At 42.3% G+C, this 24,383-nt stretch overlaps 1 protein-coding gene across 1 annotated transcript in view; it reads left to right on the forward strand.

The window, feature by feature from the left end:
• NID1 (nidogen 1) overlaps positions 1–24,383 on the forward strand; it is an 85,982-nt gene that overhangs the window by 13,800 nt on the left and 47,799 nt on the right. The window contains exons 3-9 of the mRNA XM_019549831.1: positions 771–1,000; positions 1,760–2,190; positions 3,959–4,108; positions 10,480–10,731; positions 12,417–12,617; positions 14,985–15,230; positions 16,896–17,039. Of these exons, the coding sequence (XP_019405376.1) occupies positions 771–1,000; positions 1,760–2,190; positions 3,959–4,108; positions 10,480–10,731; positions 12,417–12,617; positions 14,985–15,230; positions 16,896–17,039 (1,654 nt within the window). The remainder of the gene's footprint in view (positions 1–770; positions 1,001–1,759; positions 2,191–3,958; positions 4,109–10,479; positions 10,732–12,416; positions 12,618–14,984; positions 15,231–16,895; positions 17,040–24,383) is intronic.

Here is a 24,383-nt window from a genome sequence, read left to right on the forward strand (position 1 = left end):
AGCCCCAGGAGGTGTGGGGCACGGTGCAGCCCAGCTGCAACAGGCAGCTGGAGTTGGCTGCTCCTGGGGCTGGGACGAGTACTGCGCCCCCCGGGCTCCATGCTGGAGCGGCCCCAGAAGCAGCAGACACCAGCTGCCTGCACCAGGAGATGATGCAGCCTAGGATCAGAGGTGAGTGCAGACAAGTGGAGCCCCAGGCGGCACAGGGCACAGCACTCAACCCAGTGCCCAGGTGCAGGGAGGACAAGGGAAGCACGGTACAGCCCAGTGGCTGCAGGCAGCTGGCGCTGGCCGGTCCCTGGGCCACTGCAGCCAGGGCTGGGGTGAGTGGGGCCATGGCCCTTTCCCCTTCCCCCACAGACTTATCTGCTTGGGCAGGGGAGGGCATCTATGCTGATCACGTAAGAGTGAATTTACCTCTCATATAACAAATTATGGGTCTAAATATGCTCACTGCATAGGAGCAAATTCGCATATAAAGAACCCACATAAATCAAGGGAACCCTGTATCCTATATGTGTTTTTTAGATCACCTTCAATTTATATGCAGTAAGGAAGATTTGTTTAGGGGTTGTTTAGACATCACAGTCAGTCTTTGCAAAACGTTAATCTGTTCGAAGTACCATGCATTGAGACAAATCTCTTAAGTGCTGTATCGTGCAAAACCTCTTGCTTAAATCCAAATCTTGAATTTGATTTATAAAGTGTCATCCTTTTGTCTACTCTTGAATATTTTCCATAAGTAAATGGAATTTAAATCTTCCCTACAGAGAAACACATTCCAGGCTGTTTTAGCCTCTTCTGATTCCAGTTCCTATGCTGTTTTCCTTTATCCAGAAGATGGTTTGCAGTTCTGGAGTACACACTCCAAGAATGCCAAGGAAAAGATTCCTGCTACTGTTGGCTTTAGTCAGGCATCTACAAACTACCTACTCTGGGAAAAACTGGGATCCTACAACATAGTTGCTCATGATGAAGAGTCCATCAGAAGCCTGTACAAGTATGGCTTCATTTTTGGTTCGGTCTTTAATTTGTATTTACTTATTTTGATAGAGTAAATCCTCCCTTCCCCCCAAAAAAACCCACACTTAAGATTTTTAGCAGTTTTTTATAAGCTGAAAATCATGGCTACTAAGGTCTCACCGCACTTGCATTGTTTGACTTATTGAATTTTCATACATAAAAGCACATTTGAAGATTATAAAGATTTTGGCTTTTTTAGCAGTCTTCTGTGCTACCATTGTCCTTATGAGAACCACTGCATGATCAGTCCCACTTGCTTAGGAGCCTGACTTTATACACTCCCTTCTGGAAAATCTTCCATATAGAAATAAATGTCAAAAGGCAGGTAGGAAAGGAGCAATTAAGAAAGTTCAAGCAGTCACTGTCAAGGTAGATATGGTCCCTCTGACACCAAGTTTTTTTTCACCCTGTTTCACGTCCCTCCTTGCCTTCAAATAAATGCCCAAGGAGAGAGGTGTCTCTTCAGAGTAAACAAATTGTCAGTATGGGCCAGAGTTGCAGTAGTTTATGCCAAAGTGTATTTTCTAGAGCTGAATAAGTAGTAGCTGTCTTCTAGAGCTGAATAAGTAGTAGCTGTCTTGTGCCACATACAAAATGTACATTCAGCCAGTTTTCTTGGTATCTGTCAGCAGAGCATAGAATCAAGTATAGGGATTTTTTTTCTCATAGAACTTAACATGATGATGATGATTAGTAGCATTTATTTGACTCATTGTTTATAATTGTTTTCTTTTAGAAGCAGCAATATTGGAAAGCCAGGAGTATGGGTGTTTGAGATTGGTAGCTCGTCTATCATCCTGCCTGCCAAGGTCAGCAGCAGTCTAGAAAGTTTGGAGTATAATGACTATGAAGAATATCAAGAGGTGACTTCACAACCATCTGTATCATACTATAACTCAGCTGAAACAGGCCAACAACATGTAACATATGATGTTCACAGAAAAGGCGGCAATCAACAGCATATTTCCTATGGAGTTCCTCAGTCAGCTACAGAAGAAGACTTGAAGTCTTCAATTGTAACTGGGATCCCTCCAATAGAGTCCTCTCTCAATCGTCAGGCAGATTTCCCCACTGGGAAAACACCACCTGACCCGTTTCAAGTCCAGAGGTTCTACCAGCAGCAACCCCAAGTTATAGATGTGGAAGAGTTTGATGAAACAGGGATTGGTAAGGCCATTTGTACTGAGGGGGCTTCTGTAGTTGGAGGAAGCTTGGCACCTGCTTTTTCTCAGCTACCCTGTCTTCTACACCTCCATATAATCCATACTGTATTTATTCAAGTCCAAGAAGAGAGGAGTTTTTTTTCTCCCCCTTAACATAGCGGGGAAAATCCTCTCATCTTGGATTTGAATGCTAGGCAAGAAGGAAGCAGATGGCTGCTGTGGATCTGACTCCTCCAACCTTGATGGGGCCAGAGTAGGCACCTCAGTCCCTGACCACCTGCTCCACTTCTCCTACCCCTGTAGCCTCTTTTCCTCCCCCACTGCCATTTTTCCTCCACTGGCCCCACTGCTGGACAGCCTGCCACTGCTTTCCCCATTGTAGCAGTTGTGGGCAGGGAGGAGAGGGGCACACATTTAAGACAAACCTCCAATAATTAGATTCTTTATATGGAAAATACATGAGGGTTGTTTTGGATTCAGGTAAATACTGTACTTTGCCCTTCAGAGGTGGTCCTGAGACCATATGAGTGAAGGAGCCATGGGGAGGCACGTGAAGGGCACTTGTTTCTAAACCATTGATTAAAGCTTTCTTTTCTTCCCAGAAAAGCTTCATACTTTTGGCATCGTCCTCTGAAATTCCATGTGGATCTGATTAGTTATAGTATTGTGTTAGTTGTCTAGTGTTTTAGTCTTTAGTGTGTTTTGCTGAGCGCAGATGATTTAAGAAAGTTGGAAAATAGTTTGAATGATACTGCTATAGAAGGCTACCCATTCAGGTTTTGGTAAAAGCGCTATATTAGCAATGCTAATTTTTTTAGACTGTGAAAACAGAAAAAGTGACTCAGTGTGGGACACTAATTGTTTGACTGCCAAGACTCAGAGTGCTCCTTGAAGTCAGACGGAGGAGTTGTTACATTTGTGAGCTGGAAGAGTATAGAGGTGGGTTTTGGCCATGAGTGCATAGAGAGCCACTTCAGTACTGTTTGGAAAACAGAACCTAGAAGAGGTTTTTCTCATGTTTAGTTTCAGGTGGTCAAATTGTCAGATGGTATAAATCAGGGATCAGAATTTTATGGCCCCCAGGTCAGATGTGGTATGCAGAGGGATTGAATACAGCCTGTGAAGGTGTGATCCAGTCTGCATTCTGCTAAAGGTGCTCCATTTCCCTAGCCAGTTCTTGTTCATGTTTTGCTAATGGTGTACTGATCCCCTCTGGCTGTTTTAGCCCACGTGGTGGTCTGCTTTTCCTCATTGCAGGCTCTGCTCACTGTTGGAGTCACCAGAGGGGAATGGTGGCCTGTGGTGCAGCTCACATTTGCCAAAGGTGGCTGACCCCTGGTGTAGATTGTTATATCTCCACTCAAGTAACTATGCTAACATGTAGCTGCTGAGGCTCTGACTCTTTTGTTAGGAATATTTGACATAGTGCGAGGCAAGTAAAATATTTTTGCTATTGTTTGCTATTCCCAGGACCTTATTAAATAGCCTCAATGGAATTCTGAAGTTTACTTAATGAAATTCTTATAACAATAGGCAGACAAGATTCTTTGGGTGAATCTGATATCTATTTTTCCAACTTTTTAGTTTTTCCAACTATTTAATTTGGTCCCAAAGAACCTTCTCTGCCCATGTCCTTAGACCAATACAGCTACAACCTACACCCTTATAACAGTAGCACGTTCTAGCTGGCTTTATTTTGAATTTTTCTCTCCTACATTTTTAATACAGTATGGGAAGAGTGAATGGTTGTTTTTTTTTTTTTCTTTTTACAGTATTCCGCTACAATACAGATGTCCAACAGACCTGTGCTAACAACCGCCATCAGTGCTCCATTCATGCTATTTGCAAAGACTATTCAAATGGGTTTTGTTGCAGTTGCATTGCTGGTTACAAAGGGAATGGCAGGCAATGCGTAGCAGAAGGTAATTTAATTTTTCAAGACTAAATTCTTACACCGCATGATGTACATGGTGGTTTTTATGAGACTGGGCTTTTTTCTACTGTTGAAAGTGAGTTGTATGGATAAATAGGCAATAGCACAAAACAGTTATTAGTGTAGCAGTAGATAAGGTCATGGCTTTTAAATGTTTTATAAGTTGTAGGTGAAAGCGACACATTGAAATAAAAGTTCTAAAGTATCTTGAAAAATATTAATTATGTGTTTTTACATTAAAGAAATATCTATATGAAAGAAATATTAAAGAAGCCAAAATGTGAACCTAGATGGGTAATAAAGATGAGGTATTTACAATGAAAGTAAAATGTAATTGGAATCTCTTCCAGTCTTTAATTTAATTGTTTAATTGCTCTTGAAAACCTAGGGTCACAGCAGGAATATTTCCAAAACACTGTCATCAGCATTGGCTGGCTGTTCATTTTTCCATAATATTTTACTCTTTTAAAGCAAACACTGTTTGGCCAAAATTGTTCCCTGAATTGCAGGATCTGCTGTAGTTATAGGAGATACTTTTTTGCAATTTTTTTTCTATGGGCACCTCTTTCCTGATTCAGATTATTTATCCCACTCAGCTGTCTTCTGTAGCAACTGGACATCAGGAGGTTGTGAGGGAAAATGCTGAGCATCATGTAAAGGCAGTGGTGGTCCTTTGCTGTTTGACTGACAGCAAAGAAAGTGATCTGAAAAGGAGTTCCCTTGTCTGACAACTTTGCTTCAAGTCTCCTCCGAGGAGATTACCCAACAGAAACAATTTTCATTCTCTTCCCTCAAATAGTAAATCAGCAGATAGAGAAGATGGAGAATCACTGAAGCAATCAAAGCAAGGATTTACAGTGGTAAAATATTCCTGATGAGCCCAGATAAAATAATGATCAAGGAAAATCTCAAGAAACCTTAAAATCCAACTTTATAGCACACTTGTTCAAGCTGTCTTATATGCATGTGAATCCTGACCCTGGCAAAGGCAAATGGAAAAAGGCTGCAAGTGTTTGAAAACAAAGTGCTAAGGAAAACATTTGGTGCAGTACAAGAAAACATGGGCATATGGAGGAGATGTAATCAAGGGCTTGCGGACCTTTACAAAAGACCTGATGTCCTGAGACAAATAAGAGCACAGAGAATGAAAAGGACAGGGTATATCATGAAAAGTGATGAGAGAAGACATGTGAGGCAGATGTTTGGAAGCTGAGGTGAAGGGTATCAAACGTCAAGGCAGACGAAGGCAATGGTGGGAAGACAACACAAAAACTGATCTGGAAGGGGTGGGCAAAGATATGACAAGGTAGAAGGAGATTTTGTAAGAGATAAAGAGATGGTAGGCTTTAGTTAAGGCAGTTATAGGCCAGTAAGGCCTGTGAGATCAGAGAGGGGTTGGAGGTAGGCAAGAGAGTTGTTCAGAGCAATTGAAAGGCAACAAGGACAGATCCTAATTGAGTTTTTCTATGTTCTTACACTGATTTAATGTGACAGTTCTTTTCTTTTTGTCCTTGTTTGTTGGGCTGTGTGTCTTGTGTCTAAGTAGGCCTCCAAAGTGGTCAGTTTTCTTGCCAAATACTGTCTTCAGTGTTAGGTTAAGGTTTTTAGAATGACTTGGATCTGAGACTGAACTGGAGTTTGAGACATGGAGTCATTGAGACCTCTCATCCACAGTCAAGTGTCTCGTGTTACCACAAGAAATCATTTTGGGTTCCTTGGGAGCATCCTTTAGACTCCATTTAACTGACATAGACTAACAATACTGCAGCAGGGTTCTCTTTTTTCATCCAACTGGATATAAGGAGAAGGCTCTCCGCTATGAAGAGGCACTTGTGCTGCTTCTATTTTTTTTTTTTTAAAGTCCTGACCTCTCAGAAGTGAACCCCATTACTACCAATTCTGTTAGATTTCATGCCTGGAAAATCCCTTTGCTGGTCACAAAGGCAAGAAAATTTTTATCTAGATGTCTGCAACATTTGTTTACCAGAGTAAACAATTCACAACTTCAAGCTGTCAGTGTTTACTCTGGCTTCCTCTCTTCCCTCATGGAAGTAGGCATGTCTCCTTTACATTTTACTTAGAAGCTAGCAGGGATATGACAGGCTTTGTCCGCCCACTCCTTAAAATTGCATGCCTGTCTTTTAGCGAAGTTGGTTATGTTAAGTTCTGTATGTTTCAGAGACCCGGGGTTTATTTGTAGAACTCTCATGTATGCCTACTGAACATCACAGTTATTACAGCTTTTATTGCGGGCCGGATGAGCAGTGCTGGGTTGGTTTGTGGGCTGGATCCAGTCTGTGGGCCCGATCCCAACACATGGGGCTGGCCTGGCTAGCCCCAGATCCTGCCCCATTGAGTTTGGAATTGGGCAGCAAGAGATCAGTAGCAGTGTTAATTGCCCCCTCCCCCCCACCGCCAAATTTCTGTATCATGGAGCACCCCATGATCCAGATGATGTGGCTCCAGAGGCCATATCTGGTGCTGATGAAGTGTAATTTTTCATAGCACACTTCTGTTCTCACAGCCCACTGCCATGGCACACCCTTTGGAAATCACTGTTCTAGTCACTATTAACATTCTTAGTGTAAGTACTCCCTTGAAAAAATTTCCCCCAGGGAGCTTCGTGGGGGAGAAAAGAGTTAAAATCTTCAGAGGCCTCTCAGGTTTAGTACTAATACTGAGGTGGAAAGCAGCATGCAGGTAACCTTTTGTTGTTACAAAAAGAAACTTTGAACCCTATTTTGCAGAATATGCAGTCTCTAAAACTATTCTAGTTTGAAATGAATTCACACATTTTTATGGCAGTGACACTTCCTGAAAAAGCTGTAGATAATAAATTGAAGAACCCCTTTGTGGTTTGAGAACTGCAGTCTGAGAATCTCCGATGGGTGACATTCAATGTATAATTTAGAAATTTCACAAGCTTTTAAACCTGTTCAGACATGGCTTGCTAGAGCAACTAAACATCTAAAGTAGAATGAGACATGGTGTTCTTGCTCCTGAAACAGTATATATTATTTACTGTTCAGGTGGAGTAGAGCTGCAAAGCCCCAGGGTGGTCTGGATCTGTGGTTCTGATTCAGGCCCATTCTTCTGGAAATAAGCCTCTTTAAAGTGATGCGCAATCCAGCTTTTATCACTGGAGCCAAAATGTAGCTCCTGTTTGGTCTGACTTTTCAGCTTGTTTAGCAAAGACCTAAGCTGCTTGATTTTGTTGGAACTGTATTTAAACTTTGTGCCTATGTGAGATCCAAAAAGGAATTTCTTATGTATACACTTGTAATTCTTCTAGCAATTCAAGTTATATGTGCAGCTAAAGTAAATGACTAACAGCTTTACTTGTATTGGTGTTTCCATAAAATGCAAAAACTAGCATTTAATTCAATTGTAAATGTGTCCAAAGAAAGGAAGACATAGGATCCAACAGTTACACATTTTGAAGCTGCTATTTCATGCATTAAAATTACACAGAGGGTTCTGGATAATATTACAAAAAAATTCCCTCCCTGCAACATTAGTGAGCAATCATATATAGCATAATTTTGGAGGAACTTATAGACCTATGGAAAAGTTGGAGCTATGAGAGTCTTCCTGTAATCAATAAAGTGAAGCCTGCCAAAAGTAACCAGACAAGAAAACAGAAAAAGCTTGGTTGTTTTAATGGCATTAGCCTTCTAATAAAGGAAGAGCAAATTTTTTCTCTTTAGTTCTGAAGACAATTTAGGGCAGCTTCTAAAGGCAAGAATGTGTGTATAATATGGGTGGTCTCTTGTCAACTTTTACTGCATGGCATGCATTCATTAGTCGCAGGTGCTGTGACAGCATAGGCTGTTCACTCAAACATGTATCCCCAGGGAAAATAAAGACTGATAACAGCAAGCATCTAACTATAGTAATTCAGTCCTTTCACTCTTTTGCATAAAAATAGAACCATAAATTCTTCTGCAAATGCATACCCTGTTCATAGGTACCTTTTATATCTGTTTGTGAGTATATATATTTTGGTACTTATGTTGTCCCAGATGCACAAAGTGACCCACATGCTAAACTTTTATGCATCCATCCCTGGGACTGGAATTCATGACCTGAGTGCCCGACTTCCTTATGTACCAGACGGGCAGAGTTAATCACCTAAAATGAGATTCATAACAGCTAGCACACTAAAGGGGAGGGAGGGTGGGTACCTAAGTGGACAGTCTGAAATCCTGAAGACAGGGGTGTATCTGCAATTCCATCTTCCTTGGACTTAGGCTGTCTACCTGCAACCCCTTATGAGACATCTTTTGTGAATCTGGGATTCATGGCTTAAATCACCATTTTAGGTACAGATGGCTGGCTCTTAGTACTGCTCCCACCTTTCATATAATAAACTAGTGGTTAGAGGACTTGTCTAGGAAGTGGAAAAGTCCCTTTTCAGCTTGAGGGAGTTCAAACCAGTACAGTATTTCTCACCTCCCAAAAGCTTGCCCTAACCACCAGGCAAGAGGCAAGACTGGGGTAGAGATATCCTTCACATCTCATCAAGTTGTCTCTTGGTACAATAAAAAATTAAAGTTCCTAAGGCCAATGAGAATGTAAGTAAGAGAGTGCATGGCTACATAGCTCAGTGTTGAGTTCATTGACCTTGACTTGGAGGGAAAAGTCTTGGATTTCAGTCTTTGTCTCAGGATTATTCATGCATGTTATATTAAACCATTACTGAATAAAATGTACAAGCAATGTTGGGACGAGGGAGCAGAACTCAGGACTCCCCGTGTCTGGGGACCACCATCATCATATTTCCTGTTGCTTATTTTCTTTCTAATCCAACACATCTTGTATTCCTTTCTGACCAATGACCTAGCTTCAAGAAGATAGCTGCTAGGTGCCCCACAGCATAATTTATGCTGCAAGCTAGAACATTCTGAGAACATTATGAGGACATTATGAGGTGAGACGTGGTTTTGGACCACTTCAAGCTGCAGAAAACATTAAATCCTGTATGAATATTGTAACTGCTGGTCTATTATTTGATATAGGCATCACCACCTTTTTCCTTTTGCTGTGCTTTTGAATGAAAGCTGTGCTTTGTGCTGAACCCCAGGCTGTTGGTGCCTGTTTGGAGCATGGCAACCAGATGAGGCTTCTCCGGGGGATTTAGGCTCAGGGACACCTAGTATTAGAATCCCGAAAGCCCTTAGGCATGAGACGGGTTCAGAGATGCTCACCTTGGCCAATATTGCAGTAGCTCTGGTTACGCTCTGTAGCAGAGCCTCAGGATGCAAGTAGCTTTACTAGTGAAAAATCACCACTTTAGATATGGATAGCTGGCCCTGTAGTGGTGTTTTGACTGAAGTGAGTAAGTGATTGTGTCAGTGCTCTGTGGATAGCACTTCTGGTTTTAAATGCATAAGTTCCACCTAAGGTGCAGTTTAGGCATCTGAGTCCTTTTTTGTCTCTGACTCTGACTCAGGGGTGGGCAACATACAGCCTGCAAGCTGGATCCAGCCCATCAACTGATTGCATACGGCCCTCAGGCAGACGCCTACCAGTTCATTTGTATGTGGTCCATGGCTGCCTGTCCATGATCTGCATAGTGCTGAGTGCTGCATACTCCCACCTGGGGCAGTCCACTCCACACTTCTGCCCATGCCCACCGATGCCCCAGCCAATGTGCACAGCTTCCCAGTGGGGCTGTTCCCAGTGCAGCTGTAGTTGCCTAGGTACTGCTCAGCTCCCCCAGACTCCAGCAGCTCCTCCTTCTCCTCCTTTTGTTGCACTGCTCCGTGGGGAAGCCATGGAGGTGCATGCTGGGTATCGCATGCCCAGCCAGGCAGCGGGGAGGAAGCTGTAGCTGGGCAGCTGCTGCCCCAATGCACAGGGCTTCAGCATCAGCTCCCAGCTGCCTTCCACCTACCTGGAGCTATGAACAGCCAGTTCCAAGGGCAGGGGTGTGGTGGGAGTGGATTGCAGTCAGTTTCTGGCTCCACCTGGCCACTGCCCTGTGATCCCTGCTCCCTGCCTGCTCCTAGATGCTGCTCCCCACCTGCTCACAACCCTATCCTATCTGCCTAGCCACCCTGCTCATGGGCGGGTCTCCATTAAGACCCTGAAATTGCCAAGTGGTGATAGTGCTGGGCCAGACCCTGGGGCAAAGCCATTTAGGGCATTTTGGTGAGCCGTTATGGATAGGTGGGTAGAAAAGGTGCTGACCTGGCCTGTAACAGCTCACCAAAACTCGCTAAGTGGCCTTCCAGCCCAAATAATTGCCCACTCCTGCCTTAGTGCCTCAATGTTTATTTGTACATAGTTGATACAGAGCTGTGGAAATATATTCTGTAAGAATACCCTTGCTAACACTTTACTGTTTTGATTTACCAGGTTCTCCTCAGCGAGTCAATGGGAAAGTAAAAGGAAGAATCTTTGTTGGAAATAACCCAGTGCCAGTTGTGTTCGAGAACACTGACCTCCATTCCTATGTTGTGATGAATCAGGGGCGGGCCTACACTGCTATCAGCACAATCCCAGAAACACTGGGTTATTCTTTGCTTCCCCTTGCCTCTGTTGGAGGTATCATAGGATGGATGTTTGCTGTGGAACAGCAAGGATATAAAAACGGATTCAGTCTTACTGGTAACTTCTCAGTTAAAACATATTGAAAAGACTTGTTTATACCTTTTCTTGTAGCTCAGGGTAAAAGAAATACTATTGACCTAGACAATGATCCAGAAGCTGATCGTTTCCAGACCAGAAGTGGTTGTTAGGTGACCAGCGCACCTCAGCATATTCTTCTAGTCTAATATGAATATCTGGGATTTTATTTTAGAGTCAGCATAAATGCATATACAAATTTCCTTGTACTCCTGTGCACTGAGGCAAAATAGATTAGCCAGTTTCTATTCAGTGGACTAATGTTGTTAGTAAGCAGATGACTGATTTTGGTGCTGTTGGTGTATAGCATCAAAGAGAACAGGGCTTTCAGAAATATTTAGCAGCATGAGTGCCATTCAGTTTAAGTGGGATTTGTGCTCTTAAATGACTATAGGATTTTAAAAATTCCACAATAAAAATGAGAAAACAAGGCAAAAACAAATATTGACCCTTAAAGATGAAAACATTACTTGCCAAGAATGGAGTGCAAAGATCTGATTTCTCCTGTGTCACTGAAAGACTTAGACCTGCATTTTCTGCTCTGCACTATTCTTGTTTCCTATAGAAGGAATGCAGGGCTCTTAAGGAGCCAGTAAGGTGTCCCTGATTATCAAAGTAAGTCTAGGATGCACTGAGCCTTTGTATAGATTAGAAGAGCATCCTAATATATTTCAGTTGCCCAGAGAACCATTACCATCTGTGTTGTGGGCTGTCCCTACCATGCCTCAACATATTCCTGTGTTGCTACTCAGATGTGGTCAGCTGGAGATTTCTTTAATATGGAGTGTCCCATCTAATTGGATCTGACTGCAAAATCCATGAAAATAAATTAAAATCAGGCCCCATGAAGGCCTAAACCTGCAAAGAAAAGCATATTCAATTTAGGTACTAAAATGACCATGAGCTACCACTAAGGAAATGCAAAATATTGAATAACAGTTTTGGGAAACAAGTGACATTTTATTAGTTTTGAAATGTGTGGAGAACTTTGCAAGTAAAAACACTGGATAACTAGAGGTGTTCCTGAATTCCTATATTGATTCATATTGCACAGTTCAGAATCGTGTACCTACCATCTGATTCAGGAGTTTATGAATTGTTTTATTTGATATTATTATTGTATAAATTTTATCAATGTCCATTATATGACAATTGAATATACAGTTTTATCGTTCTGGCTTTGCTGGTTTTGTTTTGGGTGTTTGGCTTCCTTGCAGTTCTGGAATTTATGCACTACATTTCATTTGGCTTTGATTTGGGAGCAAAGATGTGGTGGGTCTGTTTCAACTTGGAATGTATTCCTAACAGAGAGATTTGTTCTAAAGAATACAATCTCTTTGCAGTTGTACCAGATATGATAAGGTCTACTGCTAGGTTTGTGCAGAAGCAAAATAGACCTTTCTTGATCTTCATTCTTCTCCTTTTGTATAATTGTAGTTCATGCTATTATAAGTATTAAGATAAGTGCAGTTTTTTTATTGTGCATTAAATAAGATACCATATTTGTAGCAATAATTTCTATATAATAGTTCAGCTCTTGTTTTCTATTAGAAGATTTTTCAGTATTTTGTGTAGAAAACATTTGCCACTGGTTTTATGAGAGGTTGGGGCAACAGTTTGATCGGAGGCATTCAGACTAGGTCGTGGTAACTGAAATTATTTTTTAGGTGGTGAGTTTACACGACAAGCTGAAGTTATCTTCCTTGGCAATAATGAAAAGCTGGTTATCAAGCAGAAGTTCAGTGGAATTGATGAGCATGGCCATCTTACAATCAGCACAGAAATGGAGGGTAGAGTTCCTGAGATCTCATTTGGTGCATCAGTTCATATAGAGCCATACACTGAGCTTTATCATTCTTCTACATCTGGTAAGAAGCAACATGATTAAATAGTCCAAGATCCTCAGGCAATATAGAGGACAGTCTGAAAAATATTGTCCATTCTTGTTTTCAATGTTGGTCTTTAATATCGTATACTTTGCTAGAAATAACACCATGAAAATGGTATACTTTTGACTGCATTGGCTTGGTTGTTGAGTTTGTTTGTTTGTTTGTTTGTTTTGTTTTTGTTAAAGTACTTCTGACTTGTTTGCCTGGAAATTGTATTCTCATAATCTTTTTTTGTTTGAGTTAGTCAATATTCTATGAATTGCATGGTTATAAAACACTCTGGTTTGGCATCCCTAAAGGCACCCCTTCGTGGTCTCTTTTCTGTGAGTACCACCCACCATGCCAGTTAGTATGGATCTTTTTACCAAATGCACAGTTATCAAGTAAACATAGACTGGAAACCTCCATATTTGTAGTGACATAATGGAGAGAGAGGAGACGTGAGTTCACTTCTTAGTCACTGGCTTAAGTGATGACCCCAAGCAGGAGGGACTAGTAGATACACTGGAATGTAGGGCTAGGATTCAGAGAGATCTTGACAAGTGGAGGATTGGACCAAAAGAAATCTCATGATCACAGCATTGAAACATGCAGAAATTTACCACAGAGAACCCCAAAATACCAGGTACTCAATATTGTATCCAAGGCTGTATAGCTTACTCCTGTGCTCACCTATACATTACTTTAAATATATTTTCAAAATTTTAATTCACCACAAAAACCCCCACCCAGAAGTTTTCAATACAACTAATAGGTAGGTGGATATAAAATTGGCAGGGTCATCAGGTTCAAAGGGTAGTAATCAATGTCTCAATGTCTAGTTGGCAGTTGGTATCAAGTGGAGTGCCCCAGGGGTCAGTCCTGGGGCTGGTTTTGTTGAATAACTTCATCAGTGACCTGGCAGATAACGCTAAGTTGGGAGGAGTAGTAGATACTCTGGAGGGTAGGGCTAGGAGACCTAGACAATTGGAGGATTGGACCAAAGGCAATCATGTCATGAAGTTCAATAAGGAGAAGTATAAAGTCCATCACTTAGGACAGAACAATCCTATGCACCAGTACAGGCTTGGGGGTGCCTGGCGAAGCAACAGCTCTGCTGAAAAGGGCCCAGGGGTTACAGTGGACAATAAGCTGTCCAGTGGAGGGCAGTAACAATGGTTAGGGGGCTGGGGCATATGACATAGGAGGAGATGGTGAGGGAACTGGGTTTATTTAGTTTGGAGAACAGAAGACTGAGGGGGGATTTAATAGCAGCCTTCAACTACCTGAAGTGTGATTCCAAAGGGGATGGAGCTGGACTGTTCTCAGTGGTGGCAGATGACAGAACAAGGAGCAAAGGTTTCAAGTTGCAGCAAAGGAAATTTAGGTTAGATATTAGAAAAAACTGTCTTAGTAGGAGGTTAATAAAGCGCTGAAACACGTTACCCAGAGGTTGTGGAATCTCCATCCCAGGAGGTTTTTAAGACCCAGTTAGATAATAGCCTTGTCTGGGATTATATAGTTGGGGGTGGCCCAGCAGGGAGTTGGACTAGATGACCACCTGAAGTCCCTTCCAACCCTAATTTTCTAAGATTCTAGGATTCTATGACTGACTGATTGCTAGAGGTGTGATTGGAGCACATGCTATCATACTTCTGGTAGTTTAATTTAGTTAGCAGGCTAACAATAGCAATGAAGTCCCAGCTAGACCTTTTGAGGCTAATTTTACCACATGCTTTACCCCATACCAGTACTTTTGGCTGCTTCCAGATATGGGAAATAAAAAAAACCCAGCACTTTAAATTTGGCATGCTCCCATGCAGAGCCCAGTACATGCCCAGAAGAGGCATCACATTAGTTGGACCCAGCTTGTCCAACATCTGTATAGATTGGACACTTTAGTGGGGCTTTTTTCATGCTTTTATCTAATAGTTGATTGAATCAGTTATTAGATAAAAGTGCCAAAAAAACTCACTGAAGCACCCAATCTATACAGATGCTGCGGAGTCAGGTTGCTTCTTTCAGTAAAGAGCATTTTTGTTTGTTTGTTTGCTTTTAACACCCACAAACAACCTTTGAGTCCTAAACTGAATTTGCCTTTTCTCGATGCCAAATGTACTGTACAAGGTAAAACTTACTAAATTGTATTCAGATAAATATATAATGTATTACTTAAAGCTTTGCTACATGAAGACAAAATAAAAGCCAAAGCCATGTGAAACTTTTTCCATACCTTAGAAATAGAAAGCTGCTGCTCTATCAAATTCTGTTAAATCTTATCCTGCATTTGGCTCATGGCTGCAGAAGGAAATGGGTGGTATTCTCTCCCTTTCCTTTCTTCTCAGTCCGATGGTCATTGTGTTTCAGTGATCACTTCATCATCTACCAGGGAATACACAGTGACACCACCAGAAAGAGATGGCTCTTCTTCCAGCTACACTGCTGCCTACCAGTGGCGACAGACCATCTCATTTGATGAATGTATCCATGATGACTCGCATCATCCTGTTTCTGCGACACAGCAGCTATCAGTGGACAGCATTTTTGTCTTGTATAACAAAGATGAACAAATTCTACGTTATGCTATGAGCAACTCCATTGGCCCAGTTAGTGGTATGTGTATAGTGGTAATTCTTTCTTTCCTCTTTTGGGTATGAGAAGGATTTGATTTTTATTTGTATTACTTGAATGGTAATTAAGTAAATTATATAGTTTCATTTATGTACTTAGAATGTGAGATGCTCATCAGAGGGAGAAATGTATGTGTGTGCAGGTTTTTGGTTTTTTGGGGTTTTTTGTTGTTTTTTAAGGGTCAGCTAGAGACTTCTTGTAATGCTGTTCTCTTATTGAATTTTAGTGGGATTTGGGTGCTTGGCTGCCTAGGTTACTTTAAAAACTCCCATTTGAATTTTCTTCTTTACCAATTCCCCCACAGGTTTCAGTACCTTCTGTACATTTATCTGTAAATAAATTTGTTCTTTCAGTAATAAGTTGCTTTACATTCTGAATCCAGATGAAATAAAAGTACTAGAATGAGGCTAATTTCTAAGATTCATCTTCCAGCCAGTCACAGTACTTCGTCTTTGGATGCAGTCAGTCGTACAAAATGTTTCAGTAATGTCAAATGATGTTATGGCTCTTTTTATGGTTTCTTTTTCTGGAAAGTTTCGTAATAAGCTTGGTCAACTATGATGATCAGGTAGCTGAATTCTCTATATAAAATAAAATTAGGTGTGTTTGAAGGAGTAATATAAAAATGGATATTAAGTGAGTACAGGAGGTCATCTGTTTATTTTTGGTAACAAAGAAAAAGGTAGAACAGGCCTCCTCAATTACTTAAAAACAAATGATCTCTTACAACTCTGCTTAGGGAATCAGGGGGCTGGAAGGAGTGTGCAAGTCATTTGGCTTCACCTTTTCTAATATGTGCATAATTTGTTTTGGGCTTTTCCATGTAAAAGGGTTATCTGTGCCTCATTTAAAATGTAGCTGTCTTCTATTGTAGACATTCTAGGGAAGTTTCTGTGCTGTCATGTTTGAGGACTTTATCTGTGGTTGTCATATCACTAGTGTCATATCATATCACTTGTGTGTTCCCTGCTTCCTAATGATCACATGCAGGGGCATGCATTTGCAGCAGTACAAATTGCTGCAGTGCATACGCCTGCACATGCACTTTGTTGCAGGACAATTTGTCTAGCTCCTTCCAATTCTTCAGCCAGGCAGAGCTGGAGGCTGGGGCCAGCACCAGTGCTGGCCCCAGCAGTCTTGCCTAGTGGCCTGGAGCAGCAGGGGCACAAGTCAGGCAGCATAGAGGTCTGGCTGGCAGCAAGAACATTGCTCTGCATGGCCTGGCTTCTGTGTATGCCTGTGCATGCTTGTGGAGCGTGCGTTGTGCCACTTTTTGTGCTTGGGTTTTTGTTTCTTTTTTCCTACCAGATAATCTCAATAGCAAATTTTGGCCCCAACATACAAATTTGCAGCACAGGGCACGTTCTAACGTTCACTGTGTACAGTTTGCAGTGCCACAAAGAGGTTTGCAGCACCACAAACTGCACAATGGGTGCAGACTGCCTTCCCTTTCTGTGCACTCTCCCAGTGCAAACAACCTTCTTCTAGTCCTAATGTTAAGTGTTGTGATGGGGGCAGGCCTTTAAAGACTATTTTTTGATAGTCTTTAAAAGGCAGTATATCAGCGTTGGAAATCTGAGGGAGTGTTACATTTAATGTGAGCTCATGTTAGCTGCTTCTGTGGTTTAATAATGTTTCTCTTAACAGATGGTTCTGCTGATATTAACCGGAATCCTTGCTATACCAATACCCATGATTGTGATAGCAATGCAGTATGTCGCCCAGGAACAGGAAACCAGTTCTCCTGTGAATGTTCTGTAGGCTTCCAGGGAGATGGACGTTTTTGTTACGGTATGAACAACCTCTGTGCATCAGTGGTGACTTTCATATGTTCTGCTTTGTATTCATATTATCCATGAACATTTTAACAGTCCAAACTAACCCATTTTTGTTGTAAATCTCTAAAAGAGGTCATGACAAAACTCGCTAGTAATTTTTTCCAAAGCTCTCGAGGCGAGACTTCCTTAGCATGTCTTTTTACAATGCCTTATGCAGTGAAACAGATTGTAGCCTTGAGTACCACTATGCTACAAACAAGTAACAGTGGTAATAGGTTGGCCTCTGTTCTCTCTCTTTTCAGTGTAAAAAATTCACAGTGGGAGAGGAAATAATTTTTAAAATATTAACTTTTTTCCCCTCTTTCTTTGCTCATGTATATATAAATGCTTTGTAATAAAGGCCAGACATTTAAAATGTTTTTGCCTTTCAAGAGCCAAAAAGTTTATTTTGTCTCCAATCCTACAAATAATGAACAATGCAAGAAAAACTGGTATTTTCTACACACTTTAGACAACCTGTAGCAGACAGTGGTCTTGATCATAGCCCATTAAAGCAAATAAAGGTCATTTCATTAACTTCAGCAGACTTCGGGCTTCTTTAGATTATTTAGTGGTCAATACTTAGTAGATGCCAGTTTGAGGGTCTGCATGAAGATGAATAAAACTACATTATTTACAAAATGTATTTTTCCTTGTTATGCAAACAAAATAATGGTTGGATTTTCCACACTGATGCTAAATGAATTCTTTTGTACCAAAGAAATCACTTGCAAAATGTTACATTGCCATTATACAACTTTATATAAATTTACTGTGGGGGAATAGAAATGCTAAACCAAAATAAAATATTAACAATTAACTTGCAAATCAGCTGCTATCTCTGATAGAAGGAGTAACCTAAGAGATGGTTTGCGGCACAAAAGAAGCTAGAGTCTTTGATGACTTTGGCCACATCTAAATATCCAACACAACTGAGTTTAGCAGATACCATTACAACAGTTGGGATCAGATCCTATTTACTCTTTGTATGTCTTAGTGGCAGATGTGTAGCTGTGTAACTGCAGTTTTTGGTACTTGAGCACATTTTGGGAGTCTGTGATCAAGTGTCCTCCCACCATTTAGTACAGGGGTGGGCAGTTATTTGAGCTGGAGGGCCATTTAATTAGTTTTGGTGAGCTGTTGAGCAATGGAGGAGGGCAGAGGGCCAGGGAGATGCCATTTGCCTCTATCCAGCCCACTGGCCACTGCTAGGAGCCGAGGAGGGACATCTGTGTCCTGCACCACTCCACTCTGCCACAGCCAGGGCCAGACCAGGCTACACAGCGTGCAGACTCCTCTGCCTCCCCATCCTCCCCACAACTTCCTGTTGGTGCTGTGTGGTCCTGGTACTGCAGCTGCCAGCAGCTAGGCCCGCATGAGACAGGGCATGATGCAGTGTGTCAAGTAGTCATCTCGCCCACCTGCTGCAATGAGGGTCTGTGTACTGTGTGGCCTGTCCAGGTCCTGGCTGTGGCAGAGCAGACCAGCACAGGGCACAGCTCTCCCTTCTCAGGCTCCTGGTGGCAGTCAGCAGGCCAGACAGGTTCAGTTGGCAGGCTGGATATGGCCTGTGGGCCATATTTTGCCCACCTCTGATTTAGTTCAATAGCTAATACACTTGCCCAGAAAGCAGGAAGTCCAGCCTCTCTGTGTCAAATCACCCAGATGCAGTTTGAAAAACATCTCTTGCTTCGCCCTGAAATGTTCCAAGTACACATTCTCCAGCCCTGCCCTTGCATTTCATATTTATTGGATAAGCAGCACTGGGAAAAATTTCTGGGTTAATGTGAGTGGGACACCAGCTGAAAACCCAGAGCTCCCTCCCTCCTAGGGTAGGAGCTGTCTCACTGAGCCACACACTCAGCTTTCAGCCCTTCCTCCTGGGTTCACATACCTCCCTCTCAACTTTCCAGTGGGCCAGCTTCTGAGAGAAGGGCTAGAGAGCGTAATGCCTAGGGCATGGTCTGGGGGTCAGAGCAGTGTACTGAGAAGTAGAAGATATAAATGAGGATGTTCCAAAGTACTAGGTTGTTGAGCTGAAAGGTGGACGAACCCACCTTCTTGGTCTAACCCGTGTGAGTTGTGTTTTAACTTCTGGGACTTGCCCTGCATTGCACACGTTGCCTAGGCAGTTCTGTTCTACCACAGGTAACCACTTGGCCAGAGCATAACCTACTGAGCATGCCCAATAGACACGCATGTGCTATGCTGAATCTCAGGCTAGGTGCAAGTGTCAAAGACTACAGTGTTACCAGATTTGCCCGTCACTTTGGGGTGTGCTCATTTATCAGGGGTACATTTCTGGGGTCTGTAATTCTATCAATGTGCTGCTTGTGTTGCTTGTGTTTCTATATGGAGCTGTATCTCTCCCTTCTGCGAGTCCTTACCCCCAGTGGAGCTGTCTTTCAGGACTCAGTTTCAGTGGGGCTGAGTTCCTCCAACCACCAAATCAGTCAAACATATGTACATACGCACACAGGGCATGCCTGAGCCAAGCCAGGTTATTCAACATTGTCAGGCTAACACTCTTATATGCCCTCATAACACCCTCATATGCTTATATGAACTCAGTTCATCAGGGCAACAATAAAATGCAGTCAGACACAGGCATATGGGTTAACAGAGCCCAGCTGAGTCAGGCTGGGTTATTCAGCATTGACAGGCTGACACCCTAATGTGCCTTGAACTCAGTTTATCCCTTATTTCAGCAGGACAATAATAAATGCAGTTAGACATGCATACACACACACACACACTAACAGAGTATGTCTGAGCAGGCTGGGTCTGATCAGCACTTTCATCTGATACCCTCATGCACCTCAAAACACAGCACGTCCCAATTTCTTGCCACGATGGTTTTAGTAGTAACTCCCTTAAAGCAGACCCCACCATAGTTTTTGGCATTACAGGGATCTTCGGCTTAGGTAAAAGAAGCGTTGCTGCAGAGCAAAAGGGGAGGTCAAGGGGAAGGAAGAGTAAGTGAGGTTCAGACAGAGAGTGTAGCAACCAGCTTGACCATAAACGTTTTTTATTGCCAGGTATATGAACTTATGATGATACCAGTAGTAATAGCCATACAAGAGAGACAAATAAACAGTTACAATACCACATAGTTTCGATTAGGTATTTGGAGAAGTCTAGCTCAAGTTTGATCAGCAAAAGTCAGGTTCCTGGAGTCGGAGAGAGAGAGAGAAAGAGTTGGAGTCTCACCACTCAGCGAAGCTTGAACCAGTTGAGGTTCCCAGGTGTTTGTTGGAGCTTGCAGACAGGCAGAGCCCTCAGCATGGCCAGTGGAGGCCTTCCAGGCAGAAAAGGAGTGGAACTGGTGCAGCTTTTGGATCTAAGCACCAGGACAGAAACTTAAGCTTGGGTAGGGGTTTTTGTAGAGAACTAACAGTGGCTCAAGGGAGAGCACTAGGTTTGTTAGTGGGTAAATGATGGCTCATATGCTGGATAATAGGAACAGATCACTCCTGGCTATGGGTGGCATTACTCTGAAGGATCCCCCATCATGCAGTGTTCCCCTGCTTCTCTGGTCCCAGAGTTCAGTGCGGTCCTAGCCTTGGACTCTCTGTTCTCCATCCTGAATGCTAATGAAGGTGCTGTCCCATCTCCTGTGTAAATGAGTTGTCATTTGGTTCCATCTCAGTAGAATAAAGTATAGTATAGTATACAGTACTATCCGTAGCATAGCATAGCCTATATTCTATCTGTATACTATACTGTACTGTATTATATACTGTACTATATAATTAGATGTTATAGTGCAAATATGGCAGGTGACCAGCTTGGCTTACCAGAGAACGCTTCAGTGAGCTTAAACAAAAAAGGAAGCTTACAAAAAGTAGAAGCTTGGATAGATGGCTAGGGAGGAGTATAAGAATATTGCTTGAGCATGTAGAGATGAAATCAGGAGCACCAAAGTGCAATTGGAGTTGTAGGTAGCAAGGGACATGAAGGGTTTCTACAAGTGTGTCAGCAACAAAAGGAAGGTCAAGGGAAGTGTGGGTCCCTTACTAAATGGGGGATGCAACCTAGTGACAGATGAGGAGGAAAAGGCTGAAGTATTCAATGCCTTTTTTGCCTCAGTCTTCACAGGCAAGGTCAACTCCCAGATGGCTGCTTCAGGCAGCACAGTTCAGGGAGAAGGTAACGAGCTCTCAGTGGTGAAAGAACATGGTAGGGACTATTTAGAAAAGGTGACTGTGTGCAAGTCTGTGGGGCTAGATGCAAGGTATCTGAGGGTGCTGAGGGTGCTGGCTGACTGCAGATTGCAGAGCCACTGGTCATTATCTTTCAAAACTTGTGATGATCAGGGGAGGTCCCAGACACCTGGAAAAGGGCAAATATAGTGCCCATCTTTAAGAAGGGAAGAAGGAAGATCCAGGGAACTACAGACCAGTCAGCCTCACCTCAGTCATCAGAAAAATCATGAAGCAGGTCCTGAGGGAATTCATTTCTAAGCACTTGGAGGAGAAAAAAGTAATCAGGAATAGTCAGCATGGATTCACCAAGGGCAAGTCATGCCTGACCAACCTGACTGCCTTCTATAATGAGATGCCTTGCTCTGTGGATGTGGGGAAAGCAGTTGACATGATATACTTTGAATTTGGTAAGGCTTTTGATATGGTCTCCAACAGCATTTTTATAAGCAAGCTAAGGAAGTAAGAGCTTGATGAATGGGCTGTAAAGTGGATGGAAAGCTGGCTGAATCATTGGGCTCAACAGGTGATCAACTGCTCAATGTGTATTTGGCAGCTGGTATCATCAAGTGGAGTGCCCCAGGGGTTGGTCCTGGTGCCGGTTTTGTTCAACATCTTCATTAATGATCTGGAAGATGGGATGGAGTGCACCCTCAGCAAGTTTACGGATGACACCAAGCTTTGGAGAATAGCAGATATTCTGGAGGGTAGGTCTAGGATAAATTGGAGGATTGGGAGGAGACATCTCATGAGGTTCAACAAGGACAAGTGCAAAGTCCTGCACTTAGAGCGGAAAAATCCCATGCACCACTACAGGCTTGGATTTGACTGGATAAGCAGCAGCTCTGCTGAAAACGACCTGGAGGCTATAGTGGGGGCTATAGTATATAAGCTGAATATGAGTCAACGGTGTGCCAAGAAGGCTAATGTCATACTGGGCTGCATTGGTAGGAGCATGCCAGCAGATAGAGGGAAGTGATTATTCTCTTCTATTAGACATTAGTGAGGCCACATCTGGAGTACTGTGTCCAGTTTTGCCTCCCCCACTACAGAAAGGATGTGGACAAGCTGGGAGAGTCCAGTGGAGGCAACAAAAATGGCTGGGAGGCTGGGACACATGACGTAGGAGGAGAGGCTGAGGGAACTGGGCTTATTTAGTGTAGAGAAGAGAAGACTATGGGGGGATTTAATAGCAGCCTTCAGCTACCTGAAGGGGGTTCCAAAGAGGATGGCGCTGGATTATTCTCAGTGGTGGCAGATGACAGAACAAGGAACAATGGTCTCAAGTTGCAGCAAGGAAAGTTTTAGTTGGATATTAGGAAAACTTTCTTTCTAGGAGGGTGGTGAACCTCTGGAACAGGTTTAGAGAGGTGATGGAATCTCCATCCTTGGAGGTTTTTAAGGCCCAGCTCGACAAAGCCCTGGTTGGAATGATCTAGTTGGGCCTGCTTTGAGCAGGGGGTTGGACTAGATGACTTCCTGAGGTCCCTTCCAACCCTAATTTTCTATGATTCTGTTATACTCTGCAGGGATATATATGTACTATATATTATACTATATACTGTATATAGTATAGGTGTGTGTCTATATGTGTGTATCTATATATATATATATAGAGAGAGAGAGAGAGGATGTTATACTCTGTAGAGATTACTGTGCTTTTTGGGATTTCATTTTGAAGCAATCTCAATTTAGCTGTTTAAAAAGAAAAAGGGAATAGGTTTAATAAATAGTTTAAAAGAGTCTAAGTTCCAGCTATGTAACTCTAAAGCTTTGCCAAGAGGCTGGATGGGGGCACAGAACACTTTATCTGTGTAAATCACTAGTAAATTGATATCCTCACCAGTATAAAGCATATGTTTACTAAAATACTACTTTTAAAAAGGAAATGAATGTGGTATCGTGAATATAGCAATGTGGTATTTATAACTATGGATAAATACTGACTTTAATGTAATTGTCGATTTTTCCATTTCTCCATATTTTTAGCCCAGGGCAGTCTCTTAAAATACTAGTTACTGGGATAAAAAAAGAGGAGAAAAGCAATTATCAGAAGGGCTGAGGAGCTTTGATAAGAACTTTTCTACTTCCAGAGTTTATTACTTGTGCATTTGTGTAATTTTAAAAACTTGCACCTCACCTCTCTCATTTAATAACTGGATAGAATTTGTTTCAGTAATACTCAGTGGGTGCATCTACAGGTGCACCTAACTGTGCATGTGGTACTGTGCAGTCATTTAGTACTTGCTTTAGCAGGTACTACTACAACTACTGCACGGTCCTGGCGGTGCACGGTTATTTTAAAATGCTATGTCACTACAGCAGTATAGCAGCGGGGTCATGATTTGTTTGCTACGGCAATGTTATGTCTCGTGTGAAGGGGCTCAGGCAAATTTACTAAACTTTTACCTACTTCTAAAAAGTCATGAAAGATGGAGTCCTCTAAAAGTTAATTTTCTGGAATGCATGAAAAATTGGAAGCTAAACCCAAGTTTCATTTTAAACAGCCCATTTTAGTATCTTACTATGTTGAAAAAAAATACTAGTAGAAGTCATTAGAACTATATATACAAGAACTGGCTTGAAATTACAGCTTTAAGAAGCACTGTCTTTCTGCTCTTCAGCTATGTGTAACATTCCAGTTATCTAAGATCTTACATTTTGAGTATTTCACAGGACTTTGCAACTTAATGTACATCTTACAAAACAAGTAAATACCCATTTTTATTGGATATCTTGGCATAAAATAGTTTATTAGACTGACAAAGCTAAATCGTGGTAAGGTGCTATAACACTGTATTTTATTTGGGTTTGCTCATAATTTAGTCCCTCCATCATATCACAGGTCTCATTGGAAATTTCATGGCTGTCTGTATCAGTTTCTGCTGACTAGAGAGCTATAAGACCTGGTTGTATGAAGCATCTCTCCCCTCCACCCCCACACTGCTCTGAGCTGTATGCTGCCAGGAGCTACAGCTAGGCAGAGGAGCTGTGTGGGTGGCTCCGTGATAGTCCAGGGATGGGGCCAGCTACACACTGGGCTGGAGCAGTAGAGTGTGACCCATGTTGCAGCAGGCCATCCTGCAAGAGCAGGGTTGCAGGGAGCCACAAAGCAT

Source organism: Crocodylus porosus, unplaced genomic scaffold, assembly GCF_001723895.1.
Source record: "Crocodylus porosus isolate Cpor-Errol unplaced genomic scaffold, CroPor_comp1, whole genome shotgun sequence".
In the NCBI taxonomy this organism is placed as follows: Eukaryota; Metazoa; Chordata; order Crocodylia; family Crocodylidae; genus Crocodylus; species Crocodylus porosus.